Source organism: Corylus avellana, chromosome 3 (genome assembly GCF_965113065.1).
Source record: "Corylus avellana chromosome 3, dhCorAvel1.hap1.2, whole genome shotgun sequence".
NCBI classification, from domain to species: Eukaryota; Viridiplantae; Streptophyta; class Magnoliopsida; order Fagales; family Betulaceae; genus Corylus; species Corylus avellana.
The window spans coordinates 22,625,793-22,646,567 of record NC_142492.1 but is presented as its reverse complement, the minus strand read 5'-3'; the positions used below and the strand labels follow the sequence as shown (position 1 = coordinate 22,646,567).

Sequence of the window (20,775 nt, the reverse complement as noted above, 5' to 3'; positions counted from 1 at the left end):
AATGCTATTTATAGAAACGTTTCTCACTATAAATTAGTCTATAATGCATTTTTAATAGTATCTTCAAATTTAAGACCGTTCGTAATTGACTGACACATGAACACCGTGGTGGCATCATAAAAAAAAAAAAAAAAAATTGTCAAATTTGAAACAACAAAACGAGCTTTCCAAACCAAACTATTTAAAATCTGATTTTTTATTTGTTTTTAATTTCACGAGTTATTTCCTTTGCCAATGAGGGAATGAATGAAAGATGGGTAAAGTTCATTTAACCCCCTCAAATTATCACTCCAATGACAATCTATTCCAACCCCCAAATTATCAATTGCGACAATTTATCCCCCAAACTACCAAAACAATGACAATGTACTCCCAATTTTTTAAAAATGACGAAATTATCCTTACTAAAATAAAAACAAAAATATTAAAAACTAATTTTTTTTTCAAAATTTTAAGGGTATTTTTCTCTTATTGAAAATTCTATAGGAGTAATTTCGTCATTTTGCTAGCATTGGGGGGGTACATTGTCATTGTTTTGGTAGTTTGGGGGGTAAATTGTCGTAATTAATAGTTTGAGAGGTAAATTGTCATTGGGTTGTAGTTTGAGGGGGTTAAGTGAACTTTACCCATAAAAGGAAATAACTGTCGCTTGGGAAGGTCTGGGCTGGTCCCATTCAAGTCCGGTCGGGTCCCCGGCAGGTCCTGGCAAGGTCCCGAGCGAGTCTTGGCGAGTCCCGGTCAAGTCTCGAACGGATCTTGGGCAAGTTCCAGCAAGGTGCTGGGCGGGTCTTGGGAAGGTCCGTCGATTTGAGAATGAGATGCTCAAAGTCAAAAAATTGTTTACCGTTTTGGTCAAAAGGAAAATATTTGTGGTTGGCCACTATTTTACGTCGAAATAAATACCGTAAAATGTGGAAATCATTTTCTAAAAACGGAGCCTAGCTAATTCACTATATATATATATATATATATATATATATAAGTTATCATCTTTCACCATTATTCCCTATTTTTTTTTTTATATTATATTCAATATAACATTCTGTGTTTTATTTTTGACACTCATGTAGCATAAGACGGTCACTTTGCTCAATACAATACAGAGAATCCAGACGACGTACAAAAAAAAAAAAAAAAAGGTGGAAGATGTTGTGTTTGGCAATGGAAAGGAAAAATGGAGTGGAAGTGTACTGTAACAGATTTGATGGATATGAAAGAAAAAAGTAAGAATATTTTGTACATAAAAGTGAAAAAAATTTATTTTATAGTAATTTTTTTATTTGAATAGTAATAAAAAGTAATTGATATGATGTCAAAAGTAAAAATATTGAAATTTATTTTAAATTTTTTTTTTAAACTTTTAGGTTCAGTCCGATTCGGCCCTTTGCCTAACGGGAAAAGAACAGGGGAACCTCTCCATGTTGCGTATAACAGGAACCCAGTCACCAGACCTACAAAAATGAAAAGAAAAAAGGGAACCCATGGGAGAATTCAGAGGAGGCAGGAAGTATATTCCTATAATTAATAAGCATTTGCATCCCTCCTATCAAGTCAAATAGACAGACGGTTAAAGGAAATGGCTTTAAATGATTAGAAGATTGGCCTTACAGTAGTAGTACTGTATTTAAAGCAACGTGCATGTTTAACGTTGTTTGCTGGATGGAGATGGAGCTCTTTCAGAATGATATCTGCGCCTGCGATTGTGTCTGGTGGCTATTGTACTTAGCTTCTTTTCCTGGGCAAAGTTGAAAGTTCAAACCATGGAATAATAGCCAGAACACCACCGTAACAAAAGAAAGAAAAAGAAGAAAAAAGAAAAAGGTAAGCACCGTGGCACAGGCGAAACAAAAGTGGGTTTCGTGAGGGAATAGAAGGGTCCCAAAAAAAAAAAAAGTGGGCTTGTTATGAAGAAATCCTTTTCAGTATTTTTTTGACCCAATTTATCATGACACTACTTTTTTTTTTTTTTTTTCCTCCGGGTGTGGCCAAAAGAAGATATACATCTACTGATTTACTTCAAGTGTTGCTTTGAATGAACATGCACGATCTATGTAATGAAGTTGATGAATACCATCACACCTTATATTAGGGAGCAAGTAAACCTTCATAGACTATTCTGATTTCTGCTCAATGATAAATTGAAGTAATCTGCCCACAAATTTAAACTCCATCCATAAATGCCACGGCAGTCGGCAGGCAGATGTGTTTAATTTGGAAAAGCACCAAATTGTTTATATTAGGATTAGCAGAGGAAAGGGGTGGTATATGTATTCTCTTAAACTTTTTATATTAATTTTTAATTTTGTAAAACTATTTAAAATTTTATGAGTATAAAGTATTCCAAGTTTGTGGTTAATATACTTTTATTTATTTATAAATTGAAAGCCCTATTGGGCCAAGTCCGGCCTTCATTGATGGAGCAATAGCTTAATTAGGAGGAGCTCGGCCTTCATTTAGGGCCTAGCAGGGCATTTATTTAAAACCTGGCAACTCAAGCCAAGTAAGGCCCTTTTTAAATCAAGTCTCAGCTGAGAAAATGCTTAGGCCCGAACCAACTATATATATACCAAGCATTTTTCCTATTCATTTTACCTCAGTTTCTCACCAACCTCAACCTCCATGGCTCCTTATGGCCACTGGGATGGGCTCCATGGCTCTCCAGGGGAAAGGTTTTTTTGTTTTTTTTACTATAATTAATATTTTTTATAAGTATTTTGTTAGAAAAAATGGTTGAATATAGAAAAAAGTACATCTATTTGTTAAAGTATTCAATTACAAATATCTTTTTTTTTTTTTTTTTACAAATATCTATTTGAAAGTACAATAAGCTTCTTTCATGAACAAACTAACCAACTAGCTAGCATTTTTAGCAGCCTCATCAACCTAGTTTTTTTAACTATTTTGGTGAACCAAATCACTAAAATTAACAAAACACTACTCAGCAACCGCAACAAAATAGCTAATGATTTTCGTTTGGTTCACTCACCAAATAAATAAAAAATAATAAAACTTTTCTCTCTCCCTCCCTCCCTTGTATTTATAGTAATATCCTAAATATCCTAGGATGGCCGACCCTCCCTCACTTGGCCCCATGAGATTTTGATCAGTTTTGATAGGTTAACGTAAACATTGTAGATGAGGTATTGATCGAGAGGAGTATGTGTACTTTTTTCTTTGTTTAAATATTTTTTGTCTAGTGAAAATGAAGGTTAGTTAAATTTATGAATTTGTACAATTAGGATAAAAGAAAAATGACACAAACTATTTATGATCATTCCAGCTAGTTTTGTTTTGTTATTATTGTTCTTATACACTTTGTAAGAGATAAATATTGCATTGATGATGTTTGTTATTATTTTTAGTGGAAGCATTTTTTGTTTTATTATTCTTTTCCTATACACTTTGTAAGAAATAAATATTGTATTGATGATGTTTGTTATTATTTCTAGTAGAAGCTTTTTTTGTTTTATTATAGTAATTAATGTCATTTTGGTTAGTATATATGTTAAAGTTGGTACGGTGCCCTTTTTTGTGTTTGGCTTAGGATCTTGATAAGAATGGTACGTATTGGGTGCTGATTGTTTGTTTCATCATTTCCAGGTAATGCGGAGAAGTCGTACACAAAGAGGAAGCTATTGTACCGGAATGAGCTTTGTCTGTCAGTTTATAGTTGGTAAACTTATAAATATTTTATTCTTGTTTTGTTGATGTTTACCGTTACATGTAATTATATCTAGATTCGGGGTAACATATATAGTTTGGTTGTTTGTGATTTTTGTATAAATTGCATGTTTGTGATACTTGATGAAACTTGCATGTTTGTGATTAATATAGATGTTCATTTTTTATGGATGATTAATGAAAAATTCGTTTAGGGTTTAATGAATTTTTGATGGATGGTTCATTTCGTTTAGTTCGCTCCATCAAGTTTCATTTTTGATGGATGATTAACGTTGTTTCATGAATATATAGTTCGTTAAATGTCTATTAGGTAAACTCCAAAATTCTGCGATAAAAAGTAAATTCAAAAGTGGCCTTTTAAAAAATGAAACGTAAATTGACCCTAAACGCATGAAACAAACATTACAAAAAAAAAAAAAAATCCCCTCGTGACTTAATTTTCTGATGTGGTAAAGTGCCACGTTAGAATATTTTCTGACGTGGGAGAAGTCCCACGTCACGTTTCTGACGTGGTAAAAGTGCCATGTTAGAATATTTTCTGACGTGGGAGAAGTCCCACATCACGTTTCTGACGTGGTACTTTTGCCATGTCAGAAAATTTCTGACGTGGCAAATAGTAGCACGTCAGTAAATTTTGACGTGCTAAGCAGTAACACGTCAGTAAAAAAAAATTGCTAACTCCTATCTTTTTGACCTTCAACACACGTCAGAAACGTTACGTCATAAAAGTTTTCTGACGTGTTAGACACCATGACACGTCAGAAAACTCTGGTCAGGAAAAAATTGATTTTTTGTAGTGATACCCCTAAAAATTTTATAAAATTCCAAATTTACCATTAATTTAAAATTACAAATTAAAAAAAAAAAAAAAAAAAAAAAAAACGAAAATTCAAGAGTAATTTAGTCTTTTTAATCGTTTCTTGCATTAAGAGTTAACGTCAAAAATTGATCAAGGAAGATGTATATTGCATCAAATTAAAAGTTTTTAAAATTTAAAATGATCTTTTCAAAACATATAATAATTCAAGAGTACTTTTTTAAGTTTCGCATAAAAAATTAATTATTAAGTTATTATTCATCTTGTATTGTAATATTGACAAAAGAGATTAGGTTTCCATACAAAAGAATTAAAATGACTGCTTAGCTCGTTCGTAGAAGAAGTTAAAAAGACAAAATAATAATAATAATAACTTAATAAACATTATTCATTAAAGCTTAATTACTAATACAACATACAACACACAAGTACATCACTCCTCACAGAACAACTACTGCCCACAGCAAACAAGCTAAAACCAGCCCAAAACACACCTATACAATAATACAAACCAATCAAAAGAGAAAAACAAAGGAAACAAATACTGCAGATCGAACCCATACGTACAGTAAACAACGAACTAAGTAGCTAGCTAGATGCTTGACTCGGCACCCATCTATGTAAGAGTTGGGTCAAGCACTTTGACTTTGGGTAGAAAGGCCTCAAAAAGTTTCCTTCGCCTAAACCTCACAATGCCTTCCAAAACCGGAACCAACAGAGGAGAAAACATGAAAGCAACTACCTGCAGAGCATCTAACTCAGAAACGAAGTCTAATGGAGATGTGATCAATAATGACGCGACAAAACACAGAGAGAAGATATAAAGGGGTAGGAAGAACAGACCACTTCGAAAACCACTAGGGAGGAGAACGAATATGGTAAAGACTGTTATAAAAAAGGATATCAAATTTAAAACCGCAAGTACAACGAAAAGGTATCCATCCATGATTGCTGTCCCCGCAATGTGTGCATCTTCAACAATAGCACCGGTGGGGGCAATGGTATCGGCCAACTTGTTATCTTGCCAAACTCCTCCAGGGGGGCTGAGGGTTGCTTGAAAGGTGACTGTTACAAGTAGCGCAGCAACCACCAATAAGATATTGCGTGTGTCATTTGTCATTTTTGTTCTTTGACGGAGAAAGAATATGTATATCTTCTCGTCAATTTGGACTGGAGATTTCAAGTAGTCTGCAAAAGATTCAACTCTCGAAAGATGCAAAATACTAAAACATTTGGCACAACGTAGCATGTACTTGATCTGTTGGTTTTGCTTGTCCGGTGTATTCCCTTGTAACATGTCAGACGCTGTGTAACCCCTGAAATTCTTGGCGCTTATGTCAACTTTACAGCGGAAGAAGGACTTAAAATTCAATATCAATCGCACAATCTGCATGATATAATAATGATGCACAACCATGATCTCATCAATATATAATAGCCTATTATACGGCTATACTATTCAACCCCCCAAATGTTAAAGCAAACTAGAAAAGGGACCAAATTAAACAAAAGGGAAAAATATAAAAAAGTCCTACAAACTATCAGCCGTCTACAATATAGCCTCACAATGTTCAAAAAGTACTAAAGTAGCCCCTCAAACTACTAAAATATCACTTATTTTTTTTATATTCCTATAATACCCATATTCATTTAACAAATAAAATAATAAAATAATTGTAAAAACAAACTAAACAATTTTTTAAAAATACAAAAAAAACCAATGGGTGAATAAATACAAAAAATATATATATTTTTGGAATAAATAAATAATTTAGGCCAACTACAGTAACTATTCATGTCGTATTAAAGTAAAATCAAATGAACGGTTCTTGAGATATTCCTAAAGATAAAAAAAAATAAAAAAAAATAAAAAACAATTTAGTCCATGGAGTCAAATTCTGTTAAAAAATTATTTTTATTTGCCCATTGATTTTACTTTAATACGACAAGAAGCAGTTTGTAATTTAGGCCAACTAGAGTGACTAATTATTTATTTATTCCAAAAAACTTTTTTTTTTTTTTTGTATTTATTCGCCCATTGGTTTTTTTGTATTTTTTTACTAATTTTTTGGTTTTTTTTTTATAATTATTTTATTATTTTATTTGTTAAAAGAATATAGGTATTATAGGAATATAAAAAAATATGTGGCAATTTTGATACATTTTGGTAGTTTGAGGAGCTACTTTAGAACCTTTTGAACTTTATGGGGCTATATTGCAAACAACATGTAGTTTGGGGGACTTTTTTATTTTTTTTCCTAAACAAAAGCAAATTATATAAATTAAAGAGATTAAAAAAAAAAAAACATAAAACATCCCTGGCTAGCTACCAAGTTCAAGTAAAATCATTTTAAAGACACTTTTTAGCACGTTTTTGTGATTGAATCCTTATATATAGTAACCTCTTCGCACGTACGTACAGCAAGATATACCTTCATTGTACTAACTCTATCAGAGTAGAAAACATGAGTGTATAGAACTTGCCTGGGGTTGATTTTTTGATACAGCAATGTGCAACACAGTGTTGCCTTCCTCATCCTGCCAATTCAGTAACTTCTTCTCCCACAATGAGGCATTTTTAAACCAGGCCCGCCGAAGCCATCCCACCAAGAGGCGAAAAGCATTGAACATGTTGTGTTTGAGGGCAATATGCAGGACAGTCTCTCTATGAATTGTTACATCTTCAATAGATTTGGGGCAGACTTTTAGAAATTCAGCCAAAAGATCAAGTTCTCCTATTTGAGCTGCGTAAAGTAAAGGAGTCCCACCCTCCCTTCCTTGGACACGAACAAGGTCTTCATCCACATCAAGTAACTGGTGCACCACTTGAGTTTGGTTGTTTTGCAAAGCAAGGTGCATGGGGGAGAAGCCATCTTGATTAAGCTTTCTAGCAAATGATGACTTTAATCTCATGATCTCCATGGCAAACTGGGTGTGCCCTGCAGATGCAGCTATGTGCAAAGGAGTATCAACAAATGGAATTTTTTCAATCTTATCCAAAACATATGCATCTCTCTGTATCAATGAATACAAGGCATCAACACTTCCTTGCTGAGCAGCATCCCTCAAACTCTCATCCATTTTTTCTTAGAATTATTACTAACTTGGCAAAGAAGAAGAGTATTGGCCGTCCACTTTTTATAGGATTGTGAAACTATTTTTTTTTTCTTAAAAAATAATAAAATAAAAATTACTATTCATTTCATTTTTCACATATTTCCGAATATTAAACGAGTGAATCCTATTTAATCGTAAGTATTCCAAAGAAGAAAAGTCGAGAACAAAATAATCATTGAACTTCTCATGGCATATGTTTAAGAGAAAATAAAATCAAAGGTGAAAAGTGGGGACTGAAGCGCCACAAGTGTCATGTGATCAGTTAAACATGGTGAATGTCATATCAAATAGTCATGACAAAAAAAAGAATAAATATAAAATCATTCAATTCAAATTAATTAATTTAAACTTTTAAGATAAAATATTAAAAAGGGAAAAATATTTGTTAGCCTTCAAAATTATCATTTATTTATATTTTAATCTTTTAATGTTTAAAAAGTGATAAAGTAGCCCCATAAACTTCTAAAATAGATGCAATTTAGCCACTCCGTTTGTCAACACTGTCAAATTAGATGAAAAATGCAAAACGACGTCGTTTTGGCAAAGTTAAATTACTAAAATGTCATTTTTTTTTAAAAAAAATCAATTTAAAAAATGCCTCCCCTCCCCCCCAAAAAAAAGGACGTTGTTTCGAAAAAAAAAAAAAGAACGAAAAAAAAACCCGAAAAAACTACGTCGTTTTGAAAATCAAAAAAAAAAAAAAAAAAACCCAAATTACGTTGTTTTAACCTCAACAAAACGACGTAGTTTTGAATTTTTCATCTTATTTGATGGTAATGACTAATAGATTGGTAAAATTGCAACTGTTTAGTAGTTTGAATGATTAATTTATTACTTTATGATCATTAAAGAGCTAAAACGAAAATAACCAATAGTTTGAGAAATTTTTTATATTTTTTCCATATTAAAATTGTATCTCAATATGAAAGTGCTTATATTTTATTTAAGGAAAATGTTAAGGTCACAACATAAATTCAACTTATGACCAACTTCTCTCCTACGTGTCATTTAAATAAAAAAAATTGATAGAGAGGATTTTGAGATGGAAAATGTTAAGGTCACAACATAAATCTAACTTATGGCCGACTTCTCTCCTACGTGTCATTTAAATAAAAAAAAATTGATAGAGAAGATTTTGAGATTCTGAAAATTTGGAAAAAAAAATAATTTGTTTGGCTTAAATTTCAAATTTTTTTTACACGTATGAGAGAAGTTATCATGAATTGAATTTGTATTGTGTCCGTATCAAACCTCTTTATTTAATATTGTAACTCGACTTTGTGGGTATCCATGAAAAAAGGACATGTCAACATTTGCATCCACTTTGGGATTTGATGTTTGTCCTATTGTGCACGATAGACCACGTGGGACAGGTTTTTGGCAACAATGTGTTCCTCGATGCAATACATTATTAATTGCCTTACAGGTTTTTTTTTTTTTTTTTTTTTTTTTTTTTTTTTTGTAACAATTGCCTTACAGTTGAGTAATACTAAAAGGTTGAATTTTTAAAATTATAATTCAACTGTAAATGGTTATTATTAAAATTTGATTTATTTATAATATTAAAAAGTACAGTATATTTGAGTATTATATTTGAGTAGACTTTAGTCTTTCTTATAATTTTACTTTTTATGATGGTTTGGACTAGGATCTTTAATTTTAATATATGTCATTTTTATAAAATATATTAGAGAATTTTTCTAACCTAATTTAGAGAAAAATTTTATCATATTTAAAAATAGATGCAATATTTTATTCAAAGAGGCTTGTGTCTTCTAAAGTATTTCATGATTATCTTTGTTAGACAAAGTAGTGCTGATCAGAGTCACAATTGGAAAGTGGAAAGTTTAGTACACAACTTTATAACTAATTAAAATAAGCTGATAAGCTGTTACCCTTTTATTGTGTGAATACCCTCCTCTCCAAGTCTCCATTGTGACAAAAATATTTTTCCATTATGATTAATTGAATATTTTTCGGTTCAAATGAACTGAAGACGGTCCTAATTTTTTTATTGTGTGGGTATTAAAAAATTTTGGTTCATATATATAGTGCAGTGTTTTTTAAAAATATTTTTGCTAGGGCAACCAGTTCCAACCAATCTGATTCTCATACTTTCTTTTCTTTCTAGCATCACTCAGCACAAAGCACTTGAGCTAAGAAATGAAACTCCACGTGGGCATGCAACTATTATAATATGAGCAATGATATAGAACACATCAGCGTGAATGAACAGTATTTACATTGGTATACTTTATAATATTATTTTTTTTAATATTACTATTTTAATATTTTTTAATATTATTTTTTATCATAAACTACACCCGTGTAAATACTGTTTAATCATGTTGGTGTGCTCTATATGACTACTCTTATAATAATAATGATGATAATGAGTGCATGTGACGTGAAATCTAATCACTATTTTTTTTAATATTATTTTTTATCATAAAGTACACCCGTGTAAATACTGTTTACTCATGTTGGTCTGCCCTATATGACTACTCTTATAATAATAATGATGATGATAATGAGTGCATGTGACGTGGAATCTAATCACTACTTTAGCAGGGTGGAAAGGCCAAGGCTTTGCGGCCCCCCACGAAGAAATTTTGTGACCATGACGCACTTGGTTGTTGGCACAATGACGCACTTAAATTGAGTGCATGGGACTGGATATTAATCCACGTGCCTCATGCTCAACAGTACTGCAAAGCAAATTTTAGGAGCTGGTTGTGGTTTCCGATGATTACCACTCCTCCTGGCCTATACGCTCTCTTCGCATTTTCTTTTTAATTTTTTTCATTTTTCTTGATGAAAATTTTAGTTCCAAGTGGTTGATATCCAGTTGGGGATGCTCTTGAATTGAATATCTAACAAAGAAAGATAATAATAAAATGAGATGTTGTAAGTCGGTCATAGTTAATTTTGCACTGATCAATTGGGCTTTCGCAATATGAATTTTCTCTTTTGCTGTTGAAAATAGGATTATCATCTTGGGTTTCTGGCAGGGATGGAACTAGACATTCTTATGGGGCCAAAGAATACATATATGAAACAATATATTAAAATAAACGGCCAACGTTTATGAACTATATATTAAATCATCAATAATTCTAAAAGCTTATGCTGATAGAAATATGCAAATTTAATTATTTAATTAATACTTTAACATTTTTAATAGATAAATTTTAATACTTTGAAATATTCAATTTAAATAAAATTGAATTGACGGAATTAGAATTGAAAATTAAAACCTCTAATTTTGATACTCTGGTAAATCATCACTTCTCCAATAATTAAAAAAAAAACATACATTGAACTGCAATTTCATTTCTCATTTTGATATCCGAATTGAATGTGAATTATTGGGATGGGCCTTGGCTTTGGGAGTCCTGTTGTCTCTTTCATTTTCAAACTTTAATAATTAAACAAGGAAACCAAGTCAGAAGACAACATAAATTGTTGCTTACGAGAATGTCCTTCGTGGATAAATTATTGCTCTTTAAGAACAGCAACTTTTGGAGAGAGCTTTTGTTTTGGACTAGCTATATGTGTGTGGGTCATAGCCGTTTAATTGACATGGCGACTATTTAATGTCCATGTGAATAATAATGTGATCATTGAATCAGGACAACTTCTGGAAATTAAGGTGTAACACGACACTTATCCAAAATAAATAAATAAAATAAGGATAACATGAAAATTCGTATGTTTAAAAAGATAGGTTTTCGATCAGTTTGATGCAGTTTTTCAAAGATGTTAAGAAATCCAATTCCTTTGCTGAATTACTTTCAAGATTATTTGCACCAACACTTAGTATCTGAACATTTAATTAGCAGGTTTCCTAGATCAGTTGGAACTTGTCCCACAAAATTGTTTTGGGTGAGAGAGATCTCAAGTATTTGAAGCGAAGAGACATTGGAAAGTGAAATTGGGAATGGACCAGAAAATTCGTTAGCATTGATTTGACGTTCAAAATTAGGAGATTAGAGAGAGTGATGCCATTAATGAAGTCGGTTGCCTGCGATTTCAATGATCCTCAAATTAAGTTGATATGTTGTAAAGGGAATAAGCAAGGGAACATACCTGCACACGTCACTCAAGCAACGAGTTTAACGTCATTTGCGAACAATAATGAAGCGTAGATCAAGGCGTCCATAGATTAATTTTTCACTCGTATGGTGTGGCAGTGGCTCCATTAGAAATAGACAAGACTTTTTTCTACAATTAAGAAGAATCTTTACGCTTTCATGTTCCCTCTTTTACCATCTCTCTTTCCCTTTGCACTCATACGAATCTTATTTGTTTTTTTAATTTATGAGATCTAGACCAATAAAAAAGAAAAGAATCATTTATTTATATTATATTCATATGTTATTTTTATTTTATTGAACTGACGTGCTCGTACCAATCCGCCCTTGACATGTTATACTGTGATTTATTTCTTTAACATCTTAGTGTAAGAATTTAATATCCCACACGACATGGCACATATGAGTATTTATTAGACTCCTTAAGTTATGAGATTATTTAATCCTAATCCTTAATAAACTGTTGGTTAATTAATTAAGAGAAGTGGTTTCCTATTGAATTAACTCTTACTTTGATGGGAAGTTGAGTTATAAAGGAAAAAAGGAAACCGGTCCTCTCTCTGCCCTATAAATGTACGCAATTTCCATCATCTTCGTGTACCTTAAGTGGGTCAAGCGAGAGAAACCGATTTCTGGTGTTTATGCTTTCAAAAGAAGAATTAAAAGAAGCAATGGATTCTGGTATGTTTCTTTATTAATTTATTGTGAAATTCATGATAGTTAAGATCTTGTAAGTTATAGTATGTTATGTCAATTTTATGTTTTACATGTGGTATCAGAGCTTGAGTTGTAACTTTCATGATTTTCCATTTAGAAATATGTTAAATATATATAGTTAACCTCTTAATTAAATCTATATCTATCGTAATTTATTTTTGCATATGCCAATGTGATGTTTTTGTATTTGTCACTTGTGTATGCAAAACTAAAACGACTAGATGCTAAATTGAGGTTTCTATAATTGTAGTACATTGTATTTGGAATCTATCTTTATTTATGCATGTCATGTACACCTGTTTCGTAATTATGATATATGACATGTGATTGATTAATGATACTCTTCATGGAACGTCCCAACATATAGGTATATTGGTGATCTCTTTTAGGTTATGATTTCTAAAAGAGTTTTTGTGTGGACAATAAAGAATTGAGACCCTACTACACGAATTGCACTTGCTATTAATTGTTTGTATCATTATGGTATAAAATAAATATTTTGCTGTTACGGTTTCTGCCAGTTTGCTAATATATTCAGAAGCCATTTTGGTACGTGTTTGACATTTATGATTATGAGTTTTTGATTGAGTTTGGCATAAAGTGCATAATTACAGAACATATGCACCATTAAAAGCATGAACTCGTGGTTGTTATGTGCAATAAAGGTTAGTTCAGTCTTTATTGTGTACGTATGAACAATAAACCTTATCAATGTTTATTGTGTACACATGTATGTCTTTATTTTAATATGATTAATCGAGTTCTTTCTTTTATTGTGCAAAACTCTTGGTGCACAGTTTAGAAATATCATTTAGTGCAAATTATAAATATTGACAGATGCAAAAGTTTTATGTAAATATATTTGCTATTCGCAAAATTCATTGCTCCAAATTTACTGCTGCTTTAAAGAATTGAATTAATGTTATGGCAGTAAATGTTGTCTTTAAAAGATTGGTTATTTTATTTCATGTATTACTTTTGTTATCTATAAACATGAATATTTATGTGAATCAATGTTAAAAAGGCATATTATGACTATTCGGTTTGCATTGTCATTATTTCGAATTGAGATCTATATTATGAAATAGTTTGGTGATCACCAAAGTGACCCAACTAAAAGGATACATAGATTTCAAGTCGTATGTTTGAAACTTAATACCCATATCCCAAGTATTAAGATAATGGCATTGCAAATTTTTGACGGTTTTTCTAATCACATGAATATTTTGGATAGGCTCAAAGGTGCACCACCTTTCAAGTGATTGATAAACTGAGATAGGATAATTAATGTGCATCCTTAATTGAGAGTTGGAACCGGATACCCAAAGGTAACGAACCTATCAAATTACGGATACATTATTAATTATTCCTATAGGTGAAAGGGAATCACCATAATGATCATATATATATTTTTAGTATATTGTAATTTCCACCCAAAGGTGAATTGCGGTAGTACTACTTAAAATATTATTTTATGATAACTCATAGCATTAATATAGTGAGCATTTATTTTATTGCAGTGTCAGTTCCTATTTCGCTACATTCGCATGCTTCATCTGTTCCGATTCTTAATGGAACAAATTTCTCTGACTGATCTGAACAAGTTCAGTTTCACCTTGGTGTTCTGGATCTTGATTTGGCACTCTGGACTGAGAAACCGCCTGCTATTACTGATTCAAGCAGTGCGGAAGAAGAGGCATTATACATGTCATGGGAAAGATCGAACAGATTGAGCATTATGTTTATGCGAATGAGCATAGCGAATAATATTAAGTCAACACTTCCTAAATGTGATAGTGCTAAAGAATTCTTTACAACTGTGGAAGAACGTTTCCGTTCAGCTGACAAGTCTCTTGCTGGGACATTGATGGCTGAACTTACCACCATGAAATTTGATGGTACACGTGGGATGCATGAACATATCCTTGAAATGACAAATCGAGCTGCTAAACTAAAGGCTCTTGGGATGAATGTGGATGAATTTTTTCTTGTGCAATTGATCTTGAATTCCTTTCCTTTTTCAATATGGGCCATTTCAAATTCATTACAACACTATTAGAGATAAGTGGAATGTAAATGAATTGGCCAGTATGCTTGTTCAAGAAGAGGCAAGGCTTAAGCAACAAGGATATCATTCTGTTCATCTTGTAAGTCATGGAGCCAAAAAGAAGTGGAAGAAGCATAAAAAGGGCAAAAAGATAGAGTCACCTAAAGTTAATGGACCTCCTCAAGTAATTGAGGTTCATTAAAAGGGACTAAATAGTGTTAAGTGCCATTTCTGCTGAAAGTTTGGGCATGTTCAAAAAGATTGCCTCAAACGTAAGGCATGGTTCGAAAAGAAAGGTAAGCCTTTAGCTTGCGTATGTTTCGAATCAAATCTTACTGTTGTTCCTTCCAATACTTGGTGGATTGACTCAGGTTCTACTGTTCATGTTTCTAATTCGATGCAGGGCTTCCTTACAATCCAGAATTTAAACCCAAATGAAAATTTCATAGTCATGGGAAATGGGGTTAAAGTTCAAGTTGTTGCCATTGGAACCTTTCGTTTGTTTCTAGATACTGGTTGTTACCTAGATTTGTTTCAGACTCTTTATGTTCCTTCTATTTCTCGAAATTTGGTTTCTTTATCTAAACTTGATCTTGATGGTTAGTCCTTTACATTCCGCAATAAAAGATTCAATTTATTTAAAAACACCTCTTTTGTTGGTTCAGGGAATCTATGTGATGGTCTTTATAAATTGAATCTTAATAGTCATTTTGCTGAAAGCCTTCTAACTCTGCATCATAATGTTGGAACTAAACGTAGTCTGATTAATGAAAATTCTTCCATCTTGTGGCACAAAAGACTGGGTCATATATCCAGAGAAAGATTAGAAAGATTAGTAAAAAATGAGATTCTTCCGAATCTAGATTTTACTGATTTTGGTGTGTGTGTGGATTGTATTAAGGGAAAACAAACCAAACACACAAAGAAAGGTGCTATAAGAAGTGGAGGACTTCTTGAAATTGTCCATACAGACATTTGTGGACCTTTTGACTCACCATCTTTTAGTAGAGAAAAATATTTTATCACCTTTATTGATGATTTTTCATGTTATTGTTATATCTATTTGTTGCATGAAAAATCTCAAGCAGTAAATGCTTTGGAGGCATACATTACTGAGGTTGAAAGACAATTAGATAGAAAAGTGAAAATTGTCAGGTCAGATAGAGGTGGCGAGTATTATGGAAGGTATGATGGATTGGGTCAATGCCCTGGTCCATTTGCTATACTCCTTGAAAAGCATGGCATTTGTGCACAATACACTATGCCAGGTTCGCCTCAGCAGAATAGAGTAGCTGAAAGGCGTAATCGTACTCTAATGGATATGGTTAGGAGTATGTTAAGTAATTCCTCTTTACCCATTTCATTGTGGATGGAAGCCCTTAAGATCGCTGTATATTTATTGAATAGAGTCCCTTCTAAAGCAGTTCCAAAGACTCCTTTTGAATTGTGGACTGGAAGGAAACCAAGTTTAAGACACCTGCATGTTTGGGGTTGTCCTGCGGAGGCTAGAATTTACAATCCACATGAAAAGAAATTGGATTTGAAAACCATTAGTGGTTACTTTATTGGTTAGCCAGAAAAATCCAAAGGGTATAGGTTTTACTGTCCTACACATGGTACGAAAATTGTTGAAACTGGTAATGCCAGATTCCTTGAGAATGGTGAAAACAGTGGGAGTGATAAATCACAAAATGTGGTTATTCAAGAAGTTAGGGTCAAAGTCCCACTACCTATAACTTCTAACGAAGCTGTTGTTCCTACAGTTGTACAATTATTTGACAATGTTGAACAACAAGTTATTGATCAATCACTCCATGATGAGATTATCACCAATGAACCAATTATAGAAGAATCACAAGGAATAGCATTAAGAAGGTCTCAAAGAGAACGAAGATCCGCTATTTCAGGTGATTATGTTGTTTATTTACAAGAATCTGATTTTGATATAGGGACAAGTAAGGATCCGGTTTCATTTTCACAAGCCATTGAAAGTAATGATTCTGTTAAATGGATTGATGCCATGAATGATGAGTTGAAATCAATGGACCAAAATAAAGTCTAGGATCTCGTTGAATTGCCTGAAGGATATAAGACAGTCGGGTGTAAATGGGTCTTCAAGACCAAGCGCGACTCACATGGCAATATCGAACGATATAAAGCTAGGCTTGTGGCCAAAGGTTTTACTCAGAGAGGAAGGATTGATTATAAAGAGACATTCTCTCCTGTGTCTAAGAAGGACTCACTTAAAATCATTATGGCTTTGGTAGCTCATTATGATTTAGAGTTGCATCAAATGGATGTGAAAACTGCATTTTTGAATGGGAGTTTAGAGGAGGAAGTCTATATGGACCAACCTGAAGGTTTCTCAATAAAGGAAAAAGAGCACTTGGTTTGCAAATTAAATAAGTCAATATATGGACTTAAACAAGCTTCCGGACAATGGTATCTTAAGTTCAATGATACCATTACTTCCTTCGGTTTCAAGGAAAACATTGTTGATCGGTATATATACTTGAAGGTTAGTGGGAGCAAGTTTATGTTCCTAATTCTATATGTTGACGACATATTGCTTGCTAGTAGTGATCTTGGTTTGTTGTACGAAACCAAGGAATTTCTCTCTAAGAACTTTGAAATGAAAGATATGGGTGAGGCAACCTATGTGATAGGAATAGAAATATTCCGAGATCGATCACGTGGATTGTTAGGGTTGTCTCAAAAACAATATATTGAAAGAGTTTTAGAGAGATTTGGCATGGAGAACTGTTCAGCTAGTGTTGCTCCAATTCAAAAGGGGGATAAGTTTAGTCGCATGCAATGTCCACAGAATGAATGGGAACGTAAACAAATGGAAAGAATTCCTTATGCTTCAGCGATAGGAAGCTTGATGTATGCACAGACATGCACTAGGCCAGACATCAGTTTTGCAGTTGGTATGCTGGGCAGATACCAAAGCAATCCTGGAATGGATCATTGGAAAGCTGCAAAGAAAGTGATGAGGTACTTACAAGGAACAAAAGATTACATGCTCACTTTTAAGAGGTCTAATCACTTAGAGGTGATTGGCTACTCCGATTCAGACTTTGCTGGATGTGTTGATAGTAGAAAATCAACTTTTGCTTATCTATTTTTGTTAGCTGGAGGAGCAATCTCATGGAAAAGTGCAAAACAGACCATCATTGCTTCATCCACAATGGAAGCTGAATTTGTGGCATGCTTTGAGGCCACTATTCATGGCTTATGGTTGCGGAACTTTATTTCAGGACTTGGAATTGTCGACACTATTGCCAAGCCGCTGAAAATTTATTGTGATAATTCTGCAGCTGTGTTTTTCTCCAAGAACGACATATATTCTAATGGTGCTAAACATATGGAGATTAAATATTTTGTCGTTAAGGACGAAGTTCAGAAACAAAGAGTGTCTATAGAACATATTAATACAGAGCTCATGATTGCAGATCCATTAACAAAAGGGTTATCACCAAAGACATTTAAGGAACACGTTAACAGAATGGGTCTTAATTGTAACCCGTTGTGCCCATAATGTTTATGGATTGCATAATGTTTGTTTATGTTATTAGACATTTTTGAGATCTCATTAAATAAGTTTATGATTTTCCTGTTTTCCATTTTGTACATACATATAAGATTGGATGAATGACAACAGGGATAGTCTTTGAAAAAAGACATTTTTGTGGACCATTTTTAGACACTTCTCATTTATGAACCGTGATGGAATAGGTTGCTAGTGTTGTGGTACATGGAAGGGACTATGTCGCCTTTTAATGTACAACTGCAATGACTCACACTAGTAGGTTGTTTAATTATGGTATTTAGGATTGCCAAATTAAATAAGGATGGATTAAATTTTTGTGCACCTAATGTTAACCTCATTGAGTCTGAAAAAAATTTAATGTCCCACATGACATGGCACATATGAGTATTTATTAGACTCCTTAAGTTATGAGATTATTTAATCCTAATCCTTAATAAACTGTTGGTTAATTAATTAAGAGAAGTGGTTTCCTATTGAATTAACTCTTACTTTGATGGGAAGTTGAGTTATAAAGGAATAAAGGAAACCGGTCCTCTCTCTGCCCTATAAATGTACGCAATTTTCATCATCTTCGTGTACCTTAAGTGGGTCAAGCGAGAGAAACCGATTTCTGGTGTTTATGCTTTCAAAAGAAGAATTAAAAGAAGCAATGAATTCTAGTATGTTTCTTTATTAATTTATTGTGAAATTCATGATAGTTAAGATCTTATAAGTTATAGTATGTTATGTCAATTTTATGTTTTACACTTAGAATCTTATGGGTTTGTCCACATTAGCTTTTGTTTGGTTTTTTAAGTGTCTTTGTCATTAGTAACTAATTGCTACTTTTATTATTGTATCAAGTCTGAATGAGATAATCATTGACAAAAAGATAGAAATCTTTTTTCTTTCCCAGTGAATGAGTGTCTCCTTCAACAAAGTTCTTTTATAAAACAATGCTATTTATAGAAACGTTTCTCAATATAATGCTTATTGTTAAAAAAAAAATAAAAAATTCTAATCGTGTTCGATTTATGACCATGGTGGCATTGAAATTAAGTATCCTTTCATACATTTCAGCATTATTTTTGACACTCGTGATATATTTATAAGCAGTATTATTTTTTACACTCATGCAGTATAAAAGACATCTTTCAAAGTAAAAAACTCCCCCAAACCGATTAGAAAAAAGAAAAAGTAAAGAACAAGGAACCTCGCCACATGCTTATAGGGACCTAGATGTACACAAATGAAAAAAAAAAAAAAGAAAGTTGAGCTCAATTAGTGCGCTCGAACAAAATAAAAGTGGGCTCACAAAAAGAGAAATGGAAAAGTAAGGCACTATTGTCTTCTCCGGAGTGACGTTCTTGTTCGTTTTGTGGCCAAAGAATATAATGGATCGAGTTGAATGAATACCATCACACCTTATTACGTCACATTCACATATGTCATGTAGATAGACTACTCTCTGCTCAAGGATAAAGTGAAGTAAAAAGCCATTCCCCTCATGGTGTAAATGAGCCGAGCTTGAGCGAGCTTCCCTTGTTCAGGTTTAGCTCGCTTAAATTTTACTCGATTTCGAACTCAAGGGCGAGCCAAAAAAATCGAGCTCGAGCTAATAATAAGTCGAGCTGAGCCAGCTCTCTTATATTTAATGTTTTTTTTTTAACTTCAAGTACTCTTAAATGGCTTAAGAAGTTAGTTTGCATATGAGTATTTGTTTAGTCTGACTAGTCGAGTATGGAGCCTGAGTCAATACAGTAAGACATTTGGTTTCAAAGAGAGAGGATATGCATCCTTTTATAGATAAGCAAACTTGGAGATTGATGTTTTCTTAACAATGTAGGACAAGTTAACGGGTTGCATTCAGACTGCATTGGGGCAACGCCCCCTACAAAAAAATATTTTTTTAACGTCTCTCTCTCAATCCCCCTCACTAGTCACAACGGATCTTCCACCTGAACTCTCATTTCCCACTCTCTCACTCTTGCTCACCAGACATGTAATGATAGTGTTTGGGTCTGTTTGATTCTTCAATAGTTTATGCCTTTTGCAATCTCCCTCAATAGTTTTTACTTGATTATTCTTCTTTTCGTTTGGGTCTGCTCTAATTGAATCGAGGTCTTTTTAATGATTGCTCTCTCTCTCTTTGACCACAAAGAGTATAGAATTTTTCATTCTCTAACGCTTAAATATAAATGCAATTTTAAGGTTTTAATAATTATGAGATTTATAATTAATTATGTATTACTTAGTTTATATATATATATATATATATATATATATATATATATATATACACACGAGCTTATACGAGCTATTCACGAGCTTAGCCGAGTCGAGCCGAGCTTGCTTCGTTTAATATTTGAGCTAGGATTTGTGTTCATGAAGCGCTTCATTTAATATTCGAGTCGAGCACGAGCCGAGCTTATGCGAGCCGAGCCCGAGCTTGCTCGCGAGACGCTTCGCTCACTTAACAGCCCTAATTTCCCCTCCCGACCCCCATCCATCTGAAAAAAAAAAAAAAAAAAAAAAAAAAAAAAAAAAGGGTAAAGAGCCCATAAATTTAAACTCTAGAAATGTTGGTTTACGTTTTTTTTTTTTTTTTTGTCCTTCTTCATATAAGAAATTTTTAAATCTGTGAAACTCACCGTGAATTTTTTTATATAAAAAAAAAATTATTGAACAAAATATGTATAGAATAACACCAAACACAGCCCTTATTTACATGAGGATTAGAAGAGGATGGGTGGTATTCTGGTTGGCTTGG

At 32.9% G+C, this 20,775-nt stretch overlaps 1 protein-coding gene and 1 pseudogene across 1 annotated transcript; one reads left to right on the top strand and one right to left on the bottom strand.

Moving 5' to 3' along the window:
- Positions 1-4,940: 4,940 nt before the first annotated feature.
- On the bottom strand, positions 4,941-7,579 carry LOC148586946 (ankyrin repeat-containing protein BDA1-like). The gene is made up of 2 exons (XM_088514889.1): positions 6,983-7,579; positions 4,941-5,885 (listed from the first exon to the last, which is right to left on the bottom strand). The coding sequence occupies exons 1-2, from the start codon at positions 7,577-7,579 to the stop codon at positions 5,115-5,117; spliced, it is 1,368 nt and encodes a 455-aa protein (XP_088371015.1). The 3' UTR covers positions 4,941-5,114.
- Positions 7,580-13,607: 6,028 nt separating this feature from the next.
- LOC148586945 (uncharacterized) lies at positions 13,608-14,911 on the top strand (annotated as a pseudogene).
- Positions 14,912-20,775: the final 5,864 nt, after the last annotated feature.

What these genes read in the sequence shown, in the direction of transcription:
- LOC148586946 (XM_088514889.1), bottom strand. Translation starts at nt 7,579, where the DNA reads ATGGATGAGAGTTTGAGGGATGCTGCTCAGCAAGGAAGTGTTGATGCC. An exon ending in TATCAAAAAATCAACCCCAG is followed by an intron (nt 5,886 to 6,982) that starts GCAAGTTCTATA and finishes TATATCATGCAG; the next exon opens with ATTGTGCGATTGATATTGAA.